The 22,430-nt window shown below is 50.3% G+C and overlaps 1 protein-coding gene across 14 annotated transcripts in view; it reads left to right on the forward strand.

Annotated features, from left to right (window-relative positions):
- ATXN7L1 (ataxin 7 like 1) overlaps window positions 1-22,430 on the forward strand; it is a 226,481-nt gene that overhangs the window by 170,112 nt on the left and 33,939 nt on the right. For all 14 annotated transcript variants that reach the window (XR_003208534.2, XM_025872720.2, XM_025872721.2 and 11 more), the window contains one exon: window positions 7,235-7,457. Coding sequence is in view for 13 of the 14 variants with exons in the window: in XM_025872720.2 (XP_025728505.1) it covers window positions 7,235-7,457 (223 nt within the window). In the remaining variant the exon portion in view is untranslated. The remainder of the gene's footprint in view (window positions 1-7,234; window positions 7,458-22,430) is intronic.

Raw genomic sequence — 22,430 nt, forward strand, 5'->3', positions numbered from 1 at the left:
TAGAGGGGAGAGACCATCCAAGCAGGGTGGTGTGGTGGGAAGAGCATTGGCTTGGGCTGGGCAGACCTGGGCTCTGCATGACCTTGGTCTTGTTTCATAACCTTGCTAAGCTTTCATTTCCCCGTCTATAACAAGGAGGCTAACAGCATCCACTTTGTCGGGCTGTTGGGTAGATTACACGAGCTGGAAGTCGTTAAAAGTAGCTTGCACGGTGCCTGACGCAGAGGTGCTCAAGAATGCCGTCTCTCCTCCTGACTGAATGAATGGACAGAGTGACCAGATGACCAAGAAACCAAACTAGAGCCTGGAGGGATTTGAGAACTGAGCTGGCACGAGCCACCAGCCCACAGTGGCATTTGTCAAAGTGCTGCAGACACTGCCCGTGGCCTGGCAGTGGGTAGGAGGTGAAGAGGGTAAAGAAGACCTTGTAGAAGCTAATTGGTGGCAGACGCGCATGCGTTCGGGAGCACTTCCACAGCCACTCAGGCCCCGGGATCTTTTAAAGAGGTACTCCAACCTGAGGAGGGAGTAGGCATTCCGAAGGAGCTCATGGCACTCCTGGCATACGAGCTGCTTGGCACGGCGCTGCCTGCCACAGTCACTTGACTTCGCTGTGTCTTCATTTCGTCCCCTGCTGAGGAAGGCTGGTTCAGTTTGCCTCCTCTAACCACCGCGGCCCTATATTTAGTGTCTAACGACCGTTGTGGCAAATGAGACCACAGGCTCGGATTCTAGCCCCCACTCTGCCACTTAAAGGCCTTGTGACTCCAGACAAGTTTCTCTAATGCAGTCTGCCTCCGTGTCCCCGGCTGTAAAATGGGGACTGCCCTGCCTCAGGGGGGGTTACAGGTTCCCCATGCCGGGGTCCGTGCTGCACCCCTCACCTTGCAGCGCCAGTCTTCTTTTGGAAGAAGGTCCCTTGGAATTCAGGGTTGTCCTTTATGGAAGGCACCCTGACTGCTACTACTGCAGATGGAATCCATTGATAAAACAGGGCCGGGCTAATGATTTGCCAAGCACTTGCCCTCCGAGATATCAGATGAGACAGCCAGATGCTAGCCTAAGCCTGAGTGAGCCGACACAGCCGTGGTGGGCCACAGGTGACTGTGGTGCTCAAAGTCTCTCGGGAGGAGATGGGTCCCCTAAAAGCCATATTGGAAAATTCCAGACAGTTTCTTTCTAAAGCCAGCACAGGGAACCACACTGGGTGTTGGTAGCTGGCTCAGCCATTCATGAGGCATCTGCGCCGCGGCTCTCCACGCAGGATATTGACGCTGTGAGTATGAAAATATCTCAGCGCGTAAACATGGGGTGGGGGAGGTCCAGATTTTTACTGAAATGGAATTGCCCAAGGACCAGGTGGATCCGACCAGCAGAGAGCAACAGGAGAGAGCAACTGTGGAGACACCGGGCTCGCCACGCCTACCAGAGATTTTCAGAATGCTGAGAGGCCGTGTCTGCAAGCCCCCCACTCAGCTGGCCTCCAGCTGTGCACCCTGGAGTCACACCTGGATGGTTAAGGCGTGTATGGTGAAGCAAGTGGTCTTAGAACAGCCAGCGGCCGAGGCCATGGTCTGGAATTCTCGTGACAGAAATGCAAAACAAGTAAAAGGATTTGGTTTTTCATTTCTTTGGTCTTGGGGTTCCCCAGCTCCTCGAGGCTGGGGTCTCAGTCTGTGGTGTGGGGCTGCTGACCGGGACCTAAAGGGCGTCTCTTTCCTCTCCCTAAGGGAGCAGGGGTGCCCTGCTGGAATGTCCATACACGGTGGGCAGGGTGGGGTGGGGGGTCCTGAGGGCTCTTCCAGGCTCCCCCCATCAACTCCAGCATCTTCCAAGATTGTCAGGTGGTAGGGCTCAGACCGCGGGCTCTGGTGTTTTCTAGCTCTGTAACCTCGGGCAAGTGGTGTCGCTGAACTTCAGTGTTTTCATCTGTAGCATAGAGCTAATAATAGTACCTCTCTTGGTATTGTAAGATATTAAATGCTCTAAGGGAAATCAAATGTTTAGTAGAGTGCCTGATCCATGGGACTTTCTTAATAAATTATTAGTAGTGTTGGCCAGAAGACAGAGGGGTGAGACCAGAGGTTGCTGAGCCAAGATCAATCACTGAGGTTGTTCTTGACACTTAATTCCACATGGGTGTTCTCACAGTGACTTTGTTTCCACTTTAGTAGGTAAATGGTACTAATATTTAGCATTAGCACAATAGATCGGTTTGGTCTTTTTGTCCGGAAAGAAATGTGTCGTAAGAGCAATGAACTATTGCAGTCTTTCACTTTGGAAACTATCCCTCAAAGAAATAATCCTAAAACACTTTTTAAATAAATAATTTTTTAAAAAGCCAAAAAAAAAAAACCCCAAAAAACAGACAGTAAGTAGATAGTAAAAGAGTGACTAAATAATATAAAGCAATGATTGAATATACCTAACCATTTAAAATGACCAGTATATGGGAATCAGTAACGTATAAATAGAATAATGTTAGTTGAAAAAGAATAGTCCAAAATATCAATTGATTACAGTTTTGCTAATGTGTCTATTTACATTAACAGAGAAAGAAAAATTGGAGAAAAAGACTTTTTCTCTAAAACATTTTTAAAAGTCTATAATGTATTTTAATAGTGAATAAAAAATACAATGTTCTATAAACTCTTCCTGGGCAGAGCAATTGGAATAAAAATAATGATAAGGATCCACCTTAGGCCGTCCCTTGACCAGAACAGAAAAAAATAAGCCCAGAGTAGGTGAGGACTCATTTCAGAATGATTGTCATAGAAATCTGGAACACTTTACCCAGGGACATTGCACCCGCACAGCAGTACCTTTTTACGAGAAACTAAGACCCTATCCGCTCCTATCAGCAGCCCACCCACCTCTCCACCAAAAGACAAAACCATGTGAGTTCTCCACAGGCGGGTCTTCCCAGACTAGAGAAACAACGATTGAATAGAAATTGGATCTTTCTGAAAAATCTACTCACTCCGCGCTACCCAGGACATCAGTTCTCCCCATTTTCAAAAGCTTCGCCGAGTGAAGCGTGCAGCTCGCCTCCTAAGGGAGGCTCTGATCACTGTGACCCGGGTTCCCCACTTTACATCCGTACACAGACTTTCTCCCCTGCACCAGTGTCGGCCAAGCTTGTTCTCGAAGCTCAGGGGACAGAAGAACCTTGAGAGAGTGAGACATTTACTCCAGTCTGAACAATAAGGAGCAGTTCAAATAGGAAACACTGCTTTAATCTGTTTATTAGAATTCAGAACCACACATTTAAAAAAAAATTAAGGGTAAAGGGCTATCTGCAAGTTTTGATGAATATTCTCTCCTCTACAACTTGTTTTTCCAATTAGTGATTTAAGAAGAATTTATGGAACTTAAAATCTTAAGAAAAAAGCGTATCCGTTGATTTCATTTTTTTCTGTGAATTTAGCAGTGGAATGTGTTGGCTGGGTCATTAAACAGAATTCCCTGAGAAGATGATTTTAGAATCCTTGGTCTGGCTCATTCGTTTTGTCCTCAGTGGCACCCTTCCTTGTGATTTATCTTTGTTTACTTGTATTATTATTATTTAAAAACTATAATTCCCATAGAGTTAACATACAGTGTTATATTAGTTTCAGGTGCACAATATAGTGATTCAACAATTCTGTACGTTACTCCCTGCTCATTACAAGTATACTCTTTTTTTTTTTTTAAGAGAGGGCGTGCGAGTTGAGTGGGGAGCAATGGGGGAGGGAGAGAGAGAATCTGAGGCAGGCTCCACGCCCAGCACAGAGCCCGACACAGGGCTTGATCTCAGGGTCCTGAGCTGAAATCAAGCGTCAGACGCTTCACTGACTGAGCCACCAGGCGCCCCACGACAAGTGTACTCTTAATCTTAATCCCCATCACTGATTTCACCCATTTCCCCCACCCACCTCCCCTCTGGCAACCACCAGTTTGTTTTCCCTAGTTAAGAGTCTGTTTTTTGGTTTGTCTCTCTTTTTTTTTTTACTTTGTTCATTTGTTTCGTTTCTTAAATTCCACATATGAGTGAGATCATATGGTATTTGTCTCTCTCCATTTACTTGTATTATTTTTAACTCTTAGTTAGGAAAACAAAATTTCTCTTCGTTATCAAAGCTTACCTCTCCACCAGAGCTGAGGACTATTTCTGCACATCCTTTCCCCCTACCCACTGTGTCAGCTTGAGCAAGTGATCAGCAAGTGAGTAAACGAAGAAAATTTCAAAACCGTGGTGGTAAACATCAAAGTCATATTTTCATTCTCGAAACCCTTGCCAAAAAAGGAATTGCTAAGCCAGACGCTTCGGAAGGGCAGCAATAACTATGGATTTGAAGTGAGAAGACTTGGTTCTGGTCTTGGTGTGGCCCCCACCTAGCTTCGCCCTGCAAGCTGGTAACTGATAACTCCTCTAACCTCGTCCATCAGCAACGAGATCGGACCGGCTGACTTTCAATCCAGTTCTGACCTTCCGAGATTCTGAATCCTGCATTTCCTAATTTCCTGGCTTCCAAATCTTGGTCGCAGTACACCCCATTTCCTGTCTTCCTGAGAAGGCGCTCGGCCCCTGCACACGGCACAGAGGCCCATTCCTCACGTAGCCATTGGCCCTGACCTTGGTGAGTTACCTCGCCGATCTGGGTCTTCTTTGGCCAGTCAGCCGTGAGGAGGGTGGAGACGCCTGGCTGCTTCCTGCCTGCCTCACAGGGGTTGTAAAGGCCAGTACAATTTCACAAAGGATGAATTCCTCCAAGGAAGACCCTGCCTGGGTAAAATATTTCAATACTTCGGCTGTAATTATTGCCGTAATATTAGAGAATCATGAGGGATGAGGAGAGAAGGAGCGGGTGTAAGAATCCTTGTATTTATGGTAATGGAGAGGCAAGAGACCTTAGAAGCCAGGTAAAGACATGGAGACTGAGACTGTATTAGTGGTGAACTCTGGGCCATACGCCCAATACCGCCGTGTGGCTGGAGTCGGGGCCTAGACCTCTGGCTGCTCGCTACCCAGCGTTCTCCCACTACATCAAAACAGATGCCCTGGGGCCGGCTCTTGAATATTCATCAAAACTTGAAGATAGGGAGGGGCCCCTGGGTGGCTCAGTCAGTTAAGCGTCTGCCTTCGCTCATCTTAATTTTTTTTAAGATTTTATTTATTTATTTGACAGAGACACAGCGAGAGCAGGAACACAAGCAGGGGGAGTGGGAGAGGGAGAAGCAGGCTTCCCGCCGAGCAGGGAGCCCGACGCAGGGCTCGATCCCAGGACCCTGGGATCACGACCTGAGCCGAAGGCAGACGCTTAACAACTGAGCCACCCAGGCACCCCCCCTTAATTTTTTTTTAAAATGTGTAGTTTTGAATTGTAATAAACAGATTAAAGCAGTGTTTCCTATTTGAACTGCTCCTTATTGTTCAGACTGGAGTAAATGTCTCACTCTCTCAAGGTATCCCAAAAAGAGACCCGTACTTCTGTCCCCTGAGATTCAAGAACAAACTTGGCAGCCACTGGTGCAGGAAAGAAAGTCTGCGTACGGATGTAAAGTGGGGAACCCGGGTCACCGTGATCAGAGCCTCCCTTAGGAGGCGAGCTCTTGATTTGTAAGACCTACAGCAGAATGGTTCTGGGACCTGAGCATGGATGCAAGGTCTACTCTGGCTCAACGAAGAAAACCCACCCGGTAAAGTAACTCAGCGTGGGCAACCCACAAGCACAGATGAGGCAAGAGTGTTCCCCCCAGTTCCCACGTCATCAGAGGACGAGAGTCAATCTGCTTGAGACAACCCAGAAGCCCATCGGTATGAGGGAGCCCAGAGGAAACCCCAAAGGCCCATTCCCGATCGCCAGGTTAGTCTGGCTTTCTTCTCCCGGGTCAGGTGCCTGGAATAGCTAACCTCCAGTAATGTCTTACTCGTGAGAAAAGCCTGATACCCAGCCTGGTGATGGACGGACAACGTGGACTGCCATCTTCACCTCCCACCTTGGTCATTATCAGCATTCAACCCAGATTTCCAGATTTGTGATCTCTAGTTCTTCCCATCAGGACATCTTTTTCTTTTTTTTTTTTTTTTTGAAGATTATATTTTTAAGTAATCTGTACCCCAGTGTGGGGCTCGAACTTACAACACCGAGATCAAGAGTCATGTGCCCCACTGACTAAGCCAGCCAGGTGCCCCCCCATCAGGACGTCTGATATAATTTCGTTTATTTATTCAGCACATGAACGAAACACTAATAGCTATATGGGGGGGCCCTGTAGTGGGCGCCGGAGAGCCAGAGGGGACTTAGGATTTCAGAGCCTTTGTCTTTTGGGGGTCCAGGATTCCTTCCTATAATTGATTACAAAGTTTCTGTGCATGTGTAAATGTGCGTTTTTCTTGAGAGGGGGTCCTTATCGTGGATGAAACCTGTTACCCTATAACCGTTAAGGACTTTATGTCGTGCACCTGTTGTCCGGGTCAGCACCCTCATCCTGCCCACTGAGTCCAACCACAGGGGCTGCCAGAGTGAGAACAAGCAAGGCATCTCTGCCCAGAACTCTAGTATTTTCTGTAGAACCTCAAGAAGCTGTGCCCATCCGCCTACACCCAGGCCCCACATCTGTGACTTCTCCCTCGAGCACAGATGTCCTCCTGCAGGTTCTGGACCAGCAGCTAGGGTCTGGCCCTCAGTGAGCCCTGCAGAGGCCACAGTGGCATGTGGACAGAAGCCGGGCCACTTCCTGGCATTTCATTCAGCCCTTCTGGTCCCTTCTGACCTTCGTGCTCCTGCTGGAGGTTGGGGAGGGGGCCAGGTTCAAGAATTGTCTATTTGTTCTCTTTAGAGTCCTGCCCTGCCCGCTGCCCTGAGGGACCTTGGGGCCTCCATGTAGCTGTCTGGGGATCACTTTGGCTGTGTGGTTACCCCACTTTGTTCCGGGAACACCTGGTGTCCCCTCTGCTGGTCCTGTGGAGGTGGTTTTGCATGAGGCTAGCCTGGTGAAGGCCTCCTGTGAGAACCTGGGTATTAGTTTAGCATGCCATTTGATACAGAAATTCAGAACGTCATCACTTATCATTGGTGGGATAGGAGCAGATGTCAAGACAAAATCCTAGTCAGACCTGGGCTCCAGGGCTGCCGACCCCGCAAGATAAACACTTTTCTCTTTGCCTGTTGTGTGTTTGAGTATGCATGAGCCATGTGAGTCTCACTTGCTTCAGATGATGTGCTGAGTTCCCTTCTTTCTTGCTCTGCAGAGAGAAGACATGGTTCAATGTGTAGACCTTCTCCCTCCCCAGCAACTCCACCCTCCAATTCCAGGACATCGTTAGCACAGGTGAAAACAAAAGCCTGTCTCAGCGGCCAGAACTCTGTCAGCAGCACCTCAAAGCCATTCAAAACGCCCAAAGACAATCTACTTACCTCTAGCAGCAAACAGCACACGGTCTTTTCTGCAAAAGGATCGAGGGACAAACCATGGTGAGTGTCGGGCGCCCCCCTGCCCCCCCCCCCCGTTACCACAGGAACCGGTGTTTACCCTCTGGCTTTGTTCCTGGGCGTGAGTCCAGGAATTTGGGGAATGGGGAGAGGGAATGGACAGAAAACCAGCACACGATGGGACTGGGACTAAGACGAGCAACCTAAACCCCTAGAGGGCACATGGGGCCTTAGAGCACCGCGTGCCTGACGGGGGAAGCCTTTCCGTTCCTGAGAGCTGAGCCAAGTCGTGTCAAGGAACAGGGTGCCAGGGAAATATTCCTCAGTTAGGTGGTCATCTCTCAATTTTCCGCCCCAGTGAAGAGAAGCACTGATGTAAATAACCAAAAGCACGGACAGTTTGCCCCGCGGGGAGTGAAGCCTTGGGAGGCAGGGCCCCAGCGAGCCTCCCTGCCTTCCTGCCAGAAGAGCCGTCCACAGAGGCAGGTAATTGGGAAGAAAAGAGGAAATCCTAAGACAATGTCACCCCTTTGATGGGGTGGGAGAGGGCTAGTTGCAGGTGGCTGTGGAGAATCAGAGTCTTTGGGTCCATTTTTTTTAATCTCAGTCTTTACCCAAAAGTCAGGAAAAGGTTACCTGTGGAGTGGACAGATAGGAAACCAGACCTGAAAAGGAGATCAGGAGGCAGAAGGTGAACGTCTTCAAAAGCTGATAGCCCCAACATGGGACACTTCAGGACTGGCTTCTGAGAGAGGCACTAACCTTCTCTTCTCATTCCGGTGTCATGAAGGCAGACAAGGGATAAGTGTGGAGCCTGCCTAGTTTGTATATTTAAAGAGAAAAAGTGTTCTGTTAATTAATGATAGTTAATTACACTTAAGTTCATACCTAGTAAAGCTGTGGACTAAAATCATCCATCAATTAGTTTGTCACTGCTCACTGGAAATTATGATGACTTAGTAAAGAGCTCATTATGCCAGATCAATTAGAGAGCCTCTTGTGATAGAGTGGAAAGGTTTAGACACAGCTGTCAAGGAGGGGAGTTACCTGTCGTGCAGCTGGGCCTCGTGGGCACGCTTTGTTCTCTCCACTCGTTAGCGTCCCTGGGCCATCTAGTAGGAGGATGTAGCAGGTTAGGGAGGATCCAGCCTGAGAGTGACGGTGGGTGGCCTCTGGACCTGCTTGCTCAGAGTGAGAGGCCCCGTTGTGTCAGTGAACTCGGAGAGTGCCGGCAAGCGTCCTTGCCGAGGCAGCCCCTGGTGTCTCGATGTAAGCTCCGGCATCACTGCCCGTGTGCGGATCTCAGCTGGGTGACTCTGGGCAAGTTGCTCAATCTGCTGTGCCTCAGTTTTCCTCATCTGTAAAATGGGGCTACTGAGAGCTCAACCCCGTGGAATTGTCGTGAGGACCGAGGGAGCTAGTTTTTATAAAGGCGGCAAGCGCAAATGCCTGGAGCGGAGCACACATTCAATAAAAATGTGGTGATAATGTTCCCATCCTCATGGTTATGTGCGCCAAAGGACAGAGCTCCTCCAACTGGTGGTAAAGGTTGAGAAGTCAAATCTCTCTGCAGAACTAGAGAAATGAAGTTGAAAATGGAAAAGCATAAAGTAATTTCTAAGGAAGTCCAGAGTACTGAGGAACCAGTGGAAGAGAGCTGGACCAGGAGCTCGTGAGGGATGAGCCGGAAGGAGAATCGGGGGTCACGGAAGATCATAACAGGAAAACACAATGGATGACAGACGATAGACGTGGTCCCAGCGTCATGAGACATGCTCCAAGACGTCTCGAGGCAGGCCGGCCTTCAGGGAGACCCCTGGGTTAGATCAGCCCCCATGCTCTGCTCAGATCAACGCCACACGCTGTTGTGAAGACGCCGTGGGCCGGGCCCTTTAGCCAGGGCAGCATGGTTCTGAAAGAGCCTGAGAACATTAGCCAGGGGCCCCAAGAAGAGCAACCGAAAGGACTGCAAGGAGGGAAATCCTTCTTATGAGACAAAGAGGCTCCAGAAACTAGAGTGCTCACCTTGTGTGAAGAGCAGAAAGCTAGCCCATGATTGCCCACCTTCGAGTAGACGGATCTGAAGACTGACAAGGGGTGCGCCACGAAGGAGCCTGAGCGTGGGCGGCAGCTGCCTCCTCCTCTCCCCGCCCACCTCCACCAGCCCGGCTCTCAGCCCCCTACCCTCCATCACCAGGAGTGTGTCGGGAAGGCTGGGAAGACTTTTCTTGGAGACTCGGAGGGCTCCGCCTTGGCTCTGGCAGGCTTCCTCAGAGAGCAGTGTGAAAGAGCCAGCACTGAGCCGGGGGGCAAGAGAAGCCAGTTCAAGTCTGGGCTCAGCTACGAACTCTCTGTGTGACCTGGAGCAAGTCACCTCACTCCTCTGAGTCTCCTTTTCAAGCCTGAATCTTTTGTGATTCTAAGTCACAGTCATCTCAAAAATTCTCAAAGCTTCCTCACTGCCTACTGGATTAAGAGTTAGGCCCTCAGCCCAACATCAGAGACCCTCTACAAACTGGTTCCAAACCCCCTAATCCAGTCCTCCAGTCCCGTCCCATTACCCCAGCTTCCCCACCATGTCTTCCTCTGGTACCTTTGTCTAGAACATACATCCATCTGTCTTTACTCAATTTAACATTTAATAAGCACCTACTATAATACTATGTGCCAATTCTATAACAAGGCCTGAGGATACATAGGGCCCCCGATGTCCTCCATGGCATCTTTGTGCAAGATAGAAAAAGACCTGGATACAGCCCTGTCCCAGAGTGCCCTGTTGGCTAATGGTCTTCATCCCCTACTCACTTCCTCAAGCAGACATCCTGGTGCAGTGCATAACCTGTACAACTGTACACTGCAGCCTTGGGGATACAAAATTAAATAAGACAAAGACTCTCAGGGCACCTGGGTGGCTCAGTCAGTTAAGCATCTGCCTTCAGCTCTAGTCACGCATGATATCACGGTCCTGGGATCAAGCCCCACATCAGGCTTCCTGCTCAGTGGGGAATCTGCTTCTCCCTCTCCCTCTGCACCTCCCCCCACCCCGGCTTATGCACTTTTGCACGCTCTCTCTCTCTCTCTCTCACAAATAAATAAAACCTTAAAAAAAACAGACACAGACTCTCTTAGGGAGTCTGTAATAAAAAGAGACATAGGTTAACACAGAGTACAATGTGTTTAAGAACTAAGATTGGTAGCACAAAAGATGGGCACCTACTCCAGTCTGAGGACTCAGGAAAGGTTTTTTAGAAGAGGTCACCCTTGAGCTGAATTTGAAGGATAAGTAGGAATAATCTAGAGAAAGAAAACTGGATTCGAATGCTGAATGTTATGTTATATATATTTTACCACAGGATTGGTTTGTGGTTTTTTTTTTTTTTTACTTTTTTTTTTTTAAGAAAGTGGGAAGAGGGTCCCAGGCAAAGGGAACAGAATGCACAGACGTATGTGCACGTGGGGAGAGGTGGGAGGTGAACGTAGGTAGGTGGGCAGGGCTATATTATAAAGTTCCGCTCTATGTGCTATGTTCAGGGATTTGGACTTCATCCTGAAGGCTGCATGGAGCTGTTAAAGGAGCAACTTCCAGGGGTGCCTGGGCGGCTCAGGCAGTTAAGCATCTGACTTGTGATTTCGGCTCAGGTCATGATCTCGGGGTGGTGAGATCGAGCCCCACGTCAGGCTCTGAGCTGGGCATGGAGCCTGCTTGGGATTCTCCTTCCTTCGGCCTCCCCCCACCCCCAACTACAGCAGCTTTCCCCTGCCAGCAGTGTAAAGGATGGCTTGAGGGGCCACTCAGAAAGCAGCAAGAACAGTGAGGGTGCTTTTGATAACCCAGGTGAGGTGCGGGGACATCCTGCACGCAGGCAGCAGTCGTGGGCATGTGCAGAAGGGGCCAGGTGGGAGAAATATTAGGCAGGAAGCCGCCACAGGACCTCAGCATTCACTGCACACAGAGCATGGAGTACAGGAGAAGACCAGGAGGCCGCTGACCTCCCAGGCCCGGACAACAGGGTGACTGGTCCTGCCGCTTTCTCAAGAGGAGGATAGGAAGGGCCAGAGTTTAGGGTGGGAAGGAGAGGATGGATTAAACTGGGAAGTCCGTGAAGTATGAAGTGCAAACACCTCAGAGAATAGTGCAGGTTCTGGTCCAGACCACCGCAATAAAGCAAATAGCGCGATAAAGCAAGTCGCATGAATTTTGGGGTTTCCCGATGTATATAAAAGTTATGTATACACTAGACTGTAGTCTATTAAGTGTGCAACAGCATTATGTCTTTAAAAAACAGTGTATACATCTTAATTTAAAAATACTTTATTGCTATGAAAAGAGCTTACCATCATCTGAGCTTTCGGGGAGTTGTCATCTTTTTGCTGGTGGAGGGTCTTGCCTCGATGTGGATGGCTGCAGGCTGATCGGGGTGGCGGTTGCTGGAGGTTGGGGTGGCTGTGGCAAGTTTTTAAAGTAAGACAACAGTGAAATTTGTCACATTGGTTGACTCTTCCTTTCAAGAAGGATTTCTCTGTAGCATGCGATGCTCTTCGATAGCATTTTACCCACAATAGAACTCCTTTCAACATTGGAGTCCATCCTCTCAAACCCTGCCACTGCTTTATCCACCAGATTTCTGCCATATGCTCAACCCTTTGCTGTCATTTCTACAGTCTTCTCAGCATCTTCTCCAGGAGAGAGTCCATCTCAGGAAACCACTTTTTTTGCTCCTCCAGCAGGAGCGACTCCTCCTCTGTTCAAGTTCTGTCATGAGACTGTAACAGTTCAGCCACGTCTTCAGGCTCCACTTCTCACCCTAGTTCTCTGGCTGTTCCACCCTCCTGCAGTTCCTTCCTCCGCTGAAGCCTCAAACGCCTCTTCATGGCATCTAGACTGGTCAATCCTTCCCAGAAGGTTTTCAGTTCACTTTGCCCAGACCCCTCAGGGGAATCACAGTCTGTGGCAGCTGTAGCCTTATGAAAGGTATTTCTTCAATAGTAAGACTTGAAACTCAAAATGACTCCCTGATCCACGGGCTGCAGAACTGGACGCTGTGTTAGCAGGCCTGAGAACAACATGAATCTCGTTGTCCATCTCCATCAGAGCTCTTGGGTGACCAGGTTCATTGTCAATGAGCAGTCATATTTTAAAAGGAATCTTTTTTTTTTTCTTTTTCTGAGCAGTAGTTTGCAACAATGGGCTGAAAAGATTCAATAAACCATGTTGTATACAGATGTGGTGTCATGCAGGCTTTGGTGTTTCATTTAGAGAGCACAGGCAGAGTAGATTTAGTGTAATTCTTAAGGGCCCCAGGATTTTTGGAATCGTAAATGAGCATTAGGTAGACTGACTTTAGGTCACCGGCTGCCTATCAGGATAGTCGGCCTGTCCTGTGAAGCTTTAAAGCCAGGCGTTGACTTCTCTCTAGCTACGAAAGTCCCAGATGGCATCTTCTTCCAATAGAATGTTGTTTCATCTACACTGAAAACCTGTTGTGTAGTGTAGCCACCTTCATTCATGATCTCAGCTAGATCTTCTGGAATAACTTGCTGCAGCTTCTACATCAGCACCTTCTGCTTCACCTTCCACTCTTATGTTAGAGAGCCAGCTTCTTTCCTTAAACCTCATGAACCAGCCTCTGCTAGCTTCAGACTTTTCTTCTATAGCTTCCTCTCCTCTCTCAGCCTTCCTAGAATTGAAAAGAGTTAGGGCCTTGCTCTGGACCGGGCTTTGGCTGAAGGGAGTGTTGTGGCTGGTTTGATCTTCTGCCCAGACTGCTAAAACATTCTCCATATCAGCAATAAGGCTGTTTTGCTTTCTTATCATTCATGTGTTTGCTGGAGTAGCACTTTTAATTTCCTTCAGTAATTTTTCCTTTGCATTCACGACTTGGTGAACCGGTGCAAGAGGCCAAGCTTTTGGCCTCTCTTGACTTTCAGCGTGCCTTCCTCGCTACACTCTTAAGCATTTCTAGCTTTCGGTTTAAAATGAGAGACAAGTGACTCCTTTTTTCCCTTGAACACTTACAGGCTATTGTGGGGTTATTCACTGGGCTGATTTCAAGACTGTTATGTCTCAGGGGATGGGGGAGGCCCAAGGAGAGGGAGAGACAGAACGGCTAAGAACGGCTGGACAGGGGAGCCATCAGAATACACTTGTTGATCAATTACATTTGTGGTCTTAACATGAATTCGGTTCCTAGTGCCCCAAAACCATGATTCCAGTAGTAACATCAAAGATCACCGATAACAGATATGGTAATAATGCAAAGTTTGAAATATTGCAAGAATTACCAAAATGTGACAGAGAGACGCAAAGTAAACAGGCGGCTGTTGGAAAAAGGGCACCGAAAGACTTGTTCAACACAGTGTGTGCGAAGTGCGACAAAGCGAAATGCAGTAAAGCACCCACATGGAGATGTTCGGTTGGTGGCGTTGCACGTGTGGACCCAGAGGCCAGGAGAGAGGCATGGGCTGGGAATGGAGCTTTGAGTCATCAGTGTGGACACAGGCATTGAGACTGTAGGTACACATGGATCCTCCAGGGAGGGTACGTGGCCTGAGAGGAGCAGGGACCAAGGGCAGGGCCGAGAGAGTAGGGGGCCGGGGGAAGGGACTGCTAAGCCGAGATTCTTCCCACAGCATGCTGGCACTTCTTTCCTGGTGCAAATCCTCACTGCCTGTCCCACCGGCCACCTTCCTCTTGAACCCTGCGCCCCACCCACCTCTTCCCCACAGGCCCCTGATACATTGGCATCTCCGTTTAACTCCCACAGCACTTCATTTCTACCTCTCCTGTGACTCTATCTGGGGTGTGCCCCAGGTTAGACCTCCTGTCACTCCTTCTGCTCAGTAGTAATTGCCTGGCCTCACACTCAGCAGTCATGGTCCCCTTGTCGGTAAATATTTGTTGAATTGAATGAAATTGATCTGACCATCGAAAGGGTTTGTAAGATTTCTATTCTTGGAGACAGTTAACCTTTTATCTACAACTGTTTGGACTGGCACTCTCCAGTGGAAATATGTGTGACACAGGTGGAACGGTAAATTTTCTAGTGGCCACGTTGGAAAAAGTGAAAAGATCACAGTTTTTAACAAGGCATTTTATTTAACCTAACGTATCCACAATCTTATAATTTCAACATCTAATCAGTGAGATCATTTTCGTTCTTTTTTTTTTTTCCTACCAAGTCTTTGAAATCCTGTGTTTTATACTTACAGCATGTGTCAGTTTGGACACTAAATTTTCATCAGAAATACTTAATCGTATATTTAGATTTCATAAACAACTAGAGATTACAAAATGAATTCTGATACCCAGGTTGTTCGAAACACACCTAAGCATTTTCTAATAACTGAGTCAAGTTCCTCAAATTCAATAAAATTTAAAATTCAGTTCCTCAACCACTTTTTAAAGTGCTCAATAGTGGGATGCCTGGGTGGCTCAGTCGGCTAAGCGTCTGCCTTTGGCTCAGGTCATGATCCCAGGGTCCTGGAATCAAGTCCCACATTGGGCTCCCTGCTCAGCGGGGAGCGTGCTTCTCCCTCTGCCGTTCCCTCTGCTTGTGCTCTCTCTTTCTCTCTCTCTCTCTCTGACAAATAAATAAAATCTTTTTTTGAAAAAAGTGCTCAGTAGCCACAAATGGCTAGTGACTGCTCCATCACACAGCACAGATCTGGACACCTAGGCCGGGTGACTCTGGGTGGGGCCCTCTGGTTCTTGGATTCACAGGTGCGTGAATGTGGCTCCTGGCATCTCTGTGATGTTCTGCTCCCCCCAGGAGCTGACAAATTCATGGGTGGGAGGCACCTTTGCCCTGCTCTCAGATTAGCCGGCTGCTGCTGGGTGTGAGGTGGGAATGGGCCTGGTGGACCCAGGCAGGCCGTGCAGAGGTTCCCCTGCCCCAAAGGAGCTCTGTAGCAGCCCCTAAAGGTCAGAAAAGCATAAGGCTTGTGTGCAGGTGGTGGACCATGGCCTTTAGATTAGATTTAACAGCAGGTTAGGGGCGCCCTTTTCCAAGTAGCTCAAATTCCCGTGTACGGCAGTAAAAAATAGCACTCCTGAGTTCAGGCTGACCTCCTGGCATCGCACACAAGGTTAAATGGCCTGCAGGCGTGTTGTTTTCTCCCTTCTGTGCCTGGGGAGGTTAAAGAATAACTCTGTGTTAGAAGGGAGAAACAGAGAGGGTGTCCCTGTGCCACCAGATTTGTCCCCTACGGATCTGCCCGGCAGCACTCATAGCCCAACCCGCCCCTCCATTCAGCACCTCCCAGAGCCCCCCTCCACTGCGTCCTGCTCTGCGGGAGGCCAGGGCCCAAAGAATACACTGCCCGCCGTCTCACCATATACGTGTCCACGGAGCCCGTAAAGGCCGAGGGACAGCAGCAAGATGAGTCTGTCCCCACGTGGAAGTTGAGAGGGAATTATGGCTCTTTGGCTCTTTTGAGCTAAAAATGAACATTTCAGCCTTTACTTCTGAGCTCCCTGCTCAGCCAGGGGACTAGCCCCGCATAGGGACTGGGTCAGCCCGTCTGACTCCCATCTGCTCTCACTTTGGCCACCCCGGGCCAGGAAGGGAGCCACAGGGACACTCATACTTGCAAACCCGTTGATGTGGATGGGAGAGGGGGGAGGCTTTACTCCTTGCATGGTTTGTTGCCTTCTCTTTGGGCCTTATCAACCCACACATATGTGCTGAATGCTAAATATGCTCAGCTATTAAAAATGCAGGAGATGAGCCTGCTACTCCAGAAGGAAAATGAGCCAGAGCAAAAGAAAAATCAGCAGGCTCCCTGGCCTCCTGTGTGTGCCCGACAGTGAGGTGGGGGGACGGAGTCGCTCCCTTCCCGTAGGCAGGGCTTCTCTGGATGTGGTGGGGGTTCGGGGGTTCGGGGAGTACACGTGCTCTGGAAGCCTTTCCCAGCGCTCTATGGAGAGGGAAGGGATAGCTGAGAGGCCCTAGCCCAGCCCCTTGGGAGAAATGAGGCTGGCTTATCGGGTCTTGCCTGGTATTGGCATGAAGTGGGGGCAAGACTACGGCTTGTTACTGATGGCTCCCGGAGGACATAGGGAGTAATCTCGGGGCTCCCACTCGGGCTGGGAAATACCAGAGATCCGGATGAATGAATGACTCGCAAATGAATGAAGTAGTCTGTGAAATAGAACTGCTCCTTCCCCCTCATAGAGACTTTTCTGATGCTAAAGGAAACGGCAGGTATAAATAGCCTACCTTTGGAGTTCTTGATGAGAAATCAGAGTGCCAATTCCCATCATGGAATTATTGTCCCTGCCCCAATTATAAGAGCTAGGAAGGGAGAACTGTGGTTCCTGGATGATAAAAAGGAAAAACCCTTTGTGCTCTGGCAAGAAGGGAAAGGTGCAGTGCTTCCCATACCACAGGCTCTGTCTGTGTTCGTGCCTTTGTCCCAGCACGCACTTGACTGAGCATCAGGGAGCTGAGACTTCGTCAGTATGGCATTGCACAGAAGTGCCTCCCTGGATCCCACGTCCAAATCCAGCCCCTCACACAAGACATGAGGGGGGACATTGGGAGGCCAGTTTTTACCCCTAGTGGTGCAGGTTTGGGTGGCAAGGCAGGAGGAGTGGGCCAGAGGGTGGGAGAGGAGAGGCGGGTGGGGGAAAGTAAGTACGTGGGGGTTACTGGGACGGGCCCCAGAGGGAAGGAGCGTCCCTTCCAGGACAGGCAGGCCTAGGAACTGAAACATCTCAAGGGCTGCAAGTTCACTGGGTTTCCAGATGATCAAGATAAGGACAATGGACAGCTCCTCGTGTGTAAGCTCGGCTGACCTTGTCAAGTCACACCAGTGCTCAGAAATTGGGACCAGAGTCTAGGGGAGGAAACCAGAGCCTCGGACAGCTGGGGAAGGAGGAAAACAGCATGACGGAGAAAGGGAGTCGGAGCGGCAAAGATTCGTAGCCACTGGGTCTTCTATGTTTGTGCTGCACCTTGTCCTTTTTAGATGCGTCCCTAGCCCCCACCCCTTTTGAGCCTCCCGCCTGCTCCGTGATGAGAGGAGGAAGCAGGCCCACACTGATGAAGAGAATGGCCCGAGATTACAGTCGCTCGATGGCCAAGCCGGGACCCGGCCCCCCCCACACTCCCCCGGACTTCTCACTGCCAGTGCCAAGATCAAGTGCGCCGTCCTTAGAGCTGCCCGAAGTCAAGCCTTGTGGCCCTTCTCTTTGCTGAATGAATGCATGGGGCAACCTTTCTGAGCCCCAGGCTCCTTACCTATCAAGTGGGGCTGAGGGTGAGGCACTGTGATCCGTGTAAGCGCATGCCTGCTGGCCAGCATGTGGCAGGGGCTCAGGGTGTGAGTGTCAAGGGACAATGGGAGGAGTAAGGGACCAGGTGGAAGGTCGATAAGCCCCCTCACCCTCACCTTTGTCAGCGAGCTGGCACCAGGAGAGCGAGAGCTTCGGGCTTTAGGTCCTTACCTAAAGCATTTGTTGTGGTGGAGCGCTGGTTTGGTTTTTATCATGACTTCACCTTCACTGAGAACATTCATTCATTCATCGACCATTTCCTGAGCCCTTCCGAGGTGCCCAATAATGCATTTGTCCCTGGGGTAACTCCAGAGCAACGTGTACACTTGGTCAAGGTCCTTGTCCTCAGGCGACAGCTCATTTTCTGGTCAGGCCACATAAACAGAACTGAGAGACCTTGCCATTTGACATGATGAAGGTGACCCAAACACGTAGGAAGGACCAGCCAGCACTGCAAGAGAAGAGGACATTTCTCCCGGATCTGGGCAGATGGGGGAATGTTCACCTGGAGAAGGGAGGAGCACACACCCAAAGAAGGAACCAGCCAGCCCCCGGAAAGGCCCGGAGCCTGGCCACGCACGCAGGGTGTTCAGGGAGCGGTGAGAGCCTCACAAGGCTGTGGGGAAGGTTCCCCGGGGCAGGAGCTGTGGTGGGCTGGGCCGGGCCATGAGGTTGGACTGTGGGCCGTGGGGAGCCTGCCAAGCCTTTCCAACAGCGGGACAGCAGGGACAGATGTGCCTGGTAGCCGAGGGGAGGCCGGGGAGAGCCAGGAGGCCGACGGCAAGACTGGTGGTGGGGTTTTCATCCAGGCTCAGGAGAGCAACAGACGAGAACGAGGCAGGGTCAGGTGGACCCGTGAGTGATTGAATGTCGGGGAAGAGCCAAGGTCTCTTAACTGGATGGTGATGCTGTTCACGTATGGGTTTTTGAAAGATAGTGTATTTAATATGGGACAAAGAATTTCCTGAGTCTGCTGTAGGTCCATGTGAAGACTGACTCTTGAGTGTTTAAACAAAGTGTGCTCAGTGTTCTGGATGGAGGTGGTTGGGGTGTAGGGCTGCCTGCAGGGATGGAGAAGGAAAGAGCAGGGCAAGTGACAGCCTCTTGCGAGGGAAGACGCTCCCTGGGGCTCTTCTGTCTCTGAAGGAAGCTGGGGAGCAGAGGCTGGGGCCCCCACAGGTGGCCAGGGATGCTACGCCATTTCCTCGCCCCCGGTCGGCTCACAACATTTCCTTGTCCCCGGTCTGCCACAACAAGCTTCCTGAAAGCAAACGCTGAGGACCTGAGCTCAAGGCTCAGCTCCCAGCCTCCCCTGGCAGGGGGATGGAGGCTGTTCTGTGAGGAGTCCTCTTCCTTCCCTTGGGTTGACCGGTGTTGGCTCCTGGGCTTGAGAGAGACCATAAACGTCTTGGCCACGCTGGGTCTGGAAGGCGAGGAGCAGGCCAGGCAGACGGGGCCGCTTGCAGTTCCAGTAGCGGGAGCCTCTGACCTCTGGTGGCTGCAGAGGGGAGTGCTCCTACTTGCGGCTACGGAGCTGAGCCTGTTCTGGGCCGGGGCGTTTGCGGCTCTGTTCCACTCTGCACCATTGCTCCCTCCAGAATCCACTTGCTTCCTGGCCTCTGACATCTCACATCCTGCCCACAAAGGCTCTGATACCCTTTATGCATTGATGTGAATTTCACTGAGTATTCATTCTAGGGGCCATTGGTTTGGCCTAGAGTTTGAGTCAAGCCCCTCTTGGCTTCACTGCCCAAGGCCACACCACTGCAGGCAAGCGCTGGTCCCACGTGCACCCCAGAGACAGCCTGTCCAGCATGACGTACCCTACTGTGCCAGGACTCTGTTTTTCCTTCTCTATCTTCCTCTCCTCTGCCTGTTGATTTTCCCCAGGAACATCATTTAGTGCCTATTGATCTCCCAGAGGATTTGGAAACCACCTCCTGAGCTCCCTGCCTTGGGAAGCCCTGATTAACAAAAGTGCTGGAGAGACTAGCAGAGGCTGGTACTGGGGCTTCCTGTTTCCAGGAAATCTGGAGCAGCTTAGAAGGGGGTGCATGCAGTTATTCTTCCAGAAGACACACCGTACTTTGGGGTCGCAGGACAAGAAGTGTGCGTCGAGGAAGAGGCTGGAGTTCCTGTTCACTCTTCCTCCAGAATGTGTTCTCCAGGTGGGAGCTTGAACCACACTAGTCCTGGCTTGAGCCGTGCATAGAAGACCAGGGATTGAGAAGCAGCAGGGAAGACTTCTTCTATAGTTCTGTTTTTCCTCTTCACTGCACCCCCCAGAAGTGGTCCTCCACTCTGGGTGAATATGGAAGGCCACCAGCTCCCACCCTCTGCTGCCCCTGCCTCCCCCTACCCTGGGTACCCCTCCCTCCACAGTGGGCCCAGGAGGGCAAAGGGGACATAAATTTCTGATGAGTTGCACCCCAGATGTATACCCCAGAAGAAGCAGGGTCAGTAGGGAGATGGGACAGCAGGATCCTCTGTCCCCTTTTTGTTTTAGCTCCAATTTATTGAAAGCCAACCGTGTGCTCAGCATTCTGCTAAGCACTTCATATGGATCATCTCATGCAATCCCTTCAAATCTCCATCATGATCTTCATCTTACTGAGAGGGAAACTGAGGCCCAGAGTGGTGAAGTCCTAAGACAAGGTAGGCAGGGCAGCCCTGTATGCCTGAGTGGGTTTTGCCCTGCATGAGGCTGTCCCACCGAGGAGGCCAAAAGGAGCTGAAACCAGCTCCTCTACTTCTTCTAATTCTAATTCAGCCTCCCTTCTTCTAATTCTCCCAAAAGTCCTTAGGGGCTCACGGAGGGCCCCAAATCGGGAAGTCAGATGGCCTTCCCACCCTAATGCAACCAGCAGTAGAAAAAGCAGGATTCAGATCTAGGCTTGTCTGATTTGAAGCCTGCATTCCTAACCATTATCCTCCACTATCTTGTAGCACCTTCTAGAACAATGACAAGGCACAGACCTCAGATTCAGCCCTACTTGTCCTCGCTGATTTTATTTCACTTGCTTCTGGCCACTTTAGCTTGTTCATATCTCCCCTGCACCTAACGGGCTTAAGGGAAAGTCCCACATCATTCTTCATGGTGGCAAATCGCCTCTTCCCCCAGTTGATGGACGAGGTGTTGGCCCATCATCCAAGTCACTGATGAAGATGCTTTCACCTTCTTGGCCGGCGAGGGGCCCCTGTGAGCTCTGCTGAGGGCTGCTCAGGGCTGGCAAAGTCACTGCAAGCCAGTCTTCTTTGCCTCTGCCCCCAGGGCCACTCACTCCCAATAGCTGTGTGGTCTGACCACATTTTCCCAGTTTACTGAGGGTGGGTTCCACGGGAGTGAATCCAAAACCGTGCAAAAGGCCAGGAGAGATTATACACAGTGCTTTCTCTCTGACCGCCAGACCTGACACTCAGCCACCAAATAATATTAGATTAATCTGGCAGGTTTTTTTATTGACTCTGCCCTGTGGCTGATTACCCTGTTTTCTGTTTGCCTAAGGTGTTTACAAATTGGCTTTCTGAAAGTTTTCCCAATCTTTTCCCAAATTTAAAACAAAAAAATTTATTCACTCATCAGGATTTATGCCATACCTCCTCTATGCACTGTACCGCGGTAGGACTGCGTAGCTCTGTTTTTTAGGCAGATTCTTAGCAATTGCCTGATTCTCGGCCTTCAAGAATGTCCCGGGTATTTTCCCTACTTAAAGAATTTAAATGTGATGTAAATAATGTCCTGATAACGGCCCCCCAAAATGCACTGAAAAGAGCCAAATAGATATTCCTTCTCTGAGGGTCTTTTAAAATAGAGCAGATCCCCTTTTATTTGGGGATGACTTACACACCGTCACTGCTTAGAAGGCAGGAGGCTTGGTGAGGTGCAGTAAGTCGGAGAGCTTCGAAATTCTGCCAGGCCGGTAGGACAGGCACACGGGCCTTTGTCGAAAGAATGGTTGGGAAGAAATCAGATGGCTGAGAACTCTCATCAGACACATAACCCACAGCACAAATACCATATGTCTTCAGGCTCTTGCCTGTCAAATCCATTTTTACCCTGTGCTGGTAAGTGGAGCAGGGCTGGCACCGATTTCTGCAGGCCTAAAGATTTTCCCAACCATTCTTTTCAGGCTTATCCATTGACGATGAAATAAATCATGACCCCCAGGCAAGGGGAGCGGGCCGGAGAGTAGCTGGCCCCAAGAGACACGGGCGGTCCCTGAAGTGGCGCTGTAAGATACTCCACCTCTGCTCTTGCAGACATCACTGGGCAGGGAGAGGAATCCACTGGGTGCCAGGAGAGCCATTTTTCTTAAAGCCAGAGCGCACCCTCCTGGGTCCAAAATGATAAATTCAGACAGGCACCCAGGAAGAGGACGTGGCAGCCAAACAACACAAAAGCAGCAAGGTAGACCTCTCCCCCACAGAGCAAGAAGGACGAGGGAGGACTGCTCTCGGCTGTGGGATCCCTTCCTGGGACCAGAGACAGAGGTACAGCGGTAACCAGGACCTGACGACTCCCAGTGTGTTCGGCGCAGCAGGGGAACAAGCTGCAGTCCTGGGCTCCCCAAAAGAGTTCATCCCCAGTGGACAAAACAGGCATTATGAGAGCAGCGGGACTCCTCTTTCCCTTTCAGACACTGCTCCTGTGAGGAAGGTCAATAGTGAGGTGATTGGGAGACTCCGGGGAGCGCGTGCGTGCACCCCTCCAGACGGAGAGGGACGGAACCTGAGGGGCT

The sequence above is a fragment of the Callorhinus ursinus genome, unplaced genomic scaffold (assembly GCF_003265705.2).
Source record: "Callorhinus ursinus isolate GAN/ISIS: 27379988/994484 unplaced genomic scaffold, GSC_fseal_2.0 scaffold12, whole genome shotgun sequence".
In the NCBI taxonomy this organism is placed as follows: domain Eukaryota; kingdom Metazoa; phylum Chordata; class Mammalia; order Carnivora; family Otariidae; genus Callorhinus; species Callorhinus ursinus.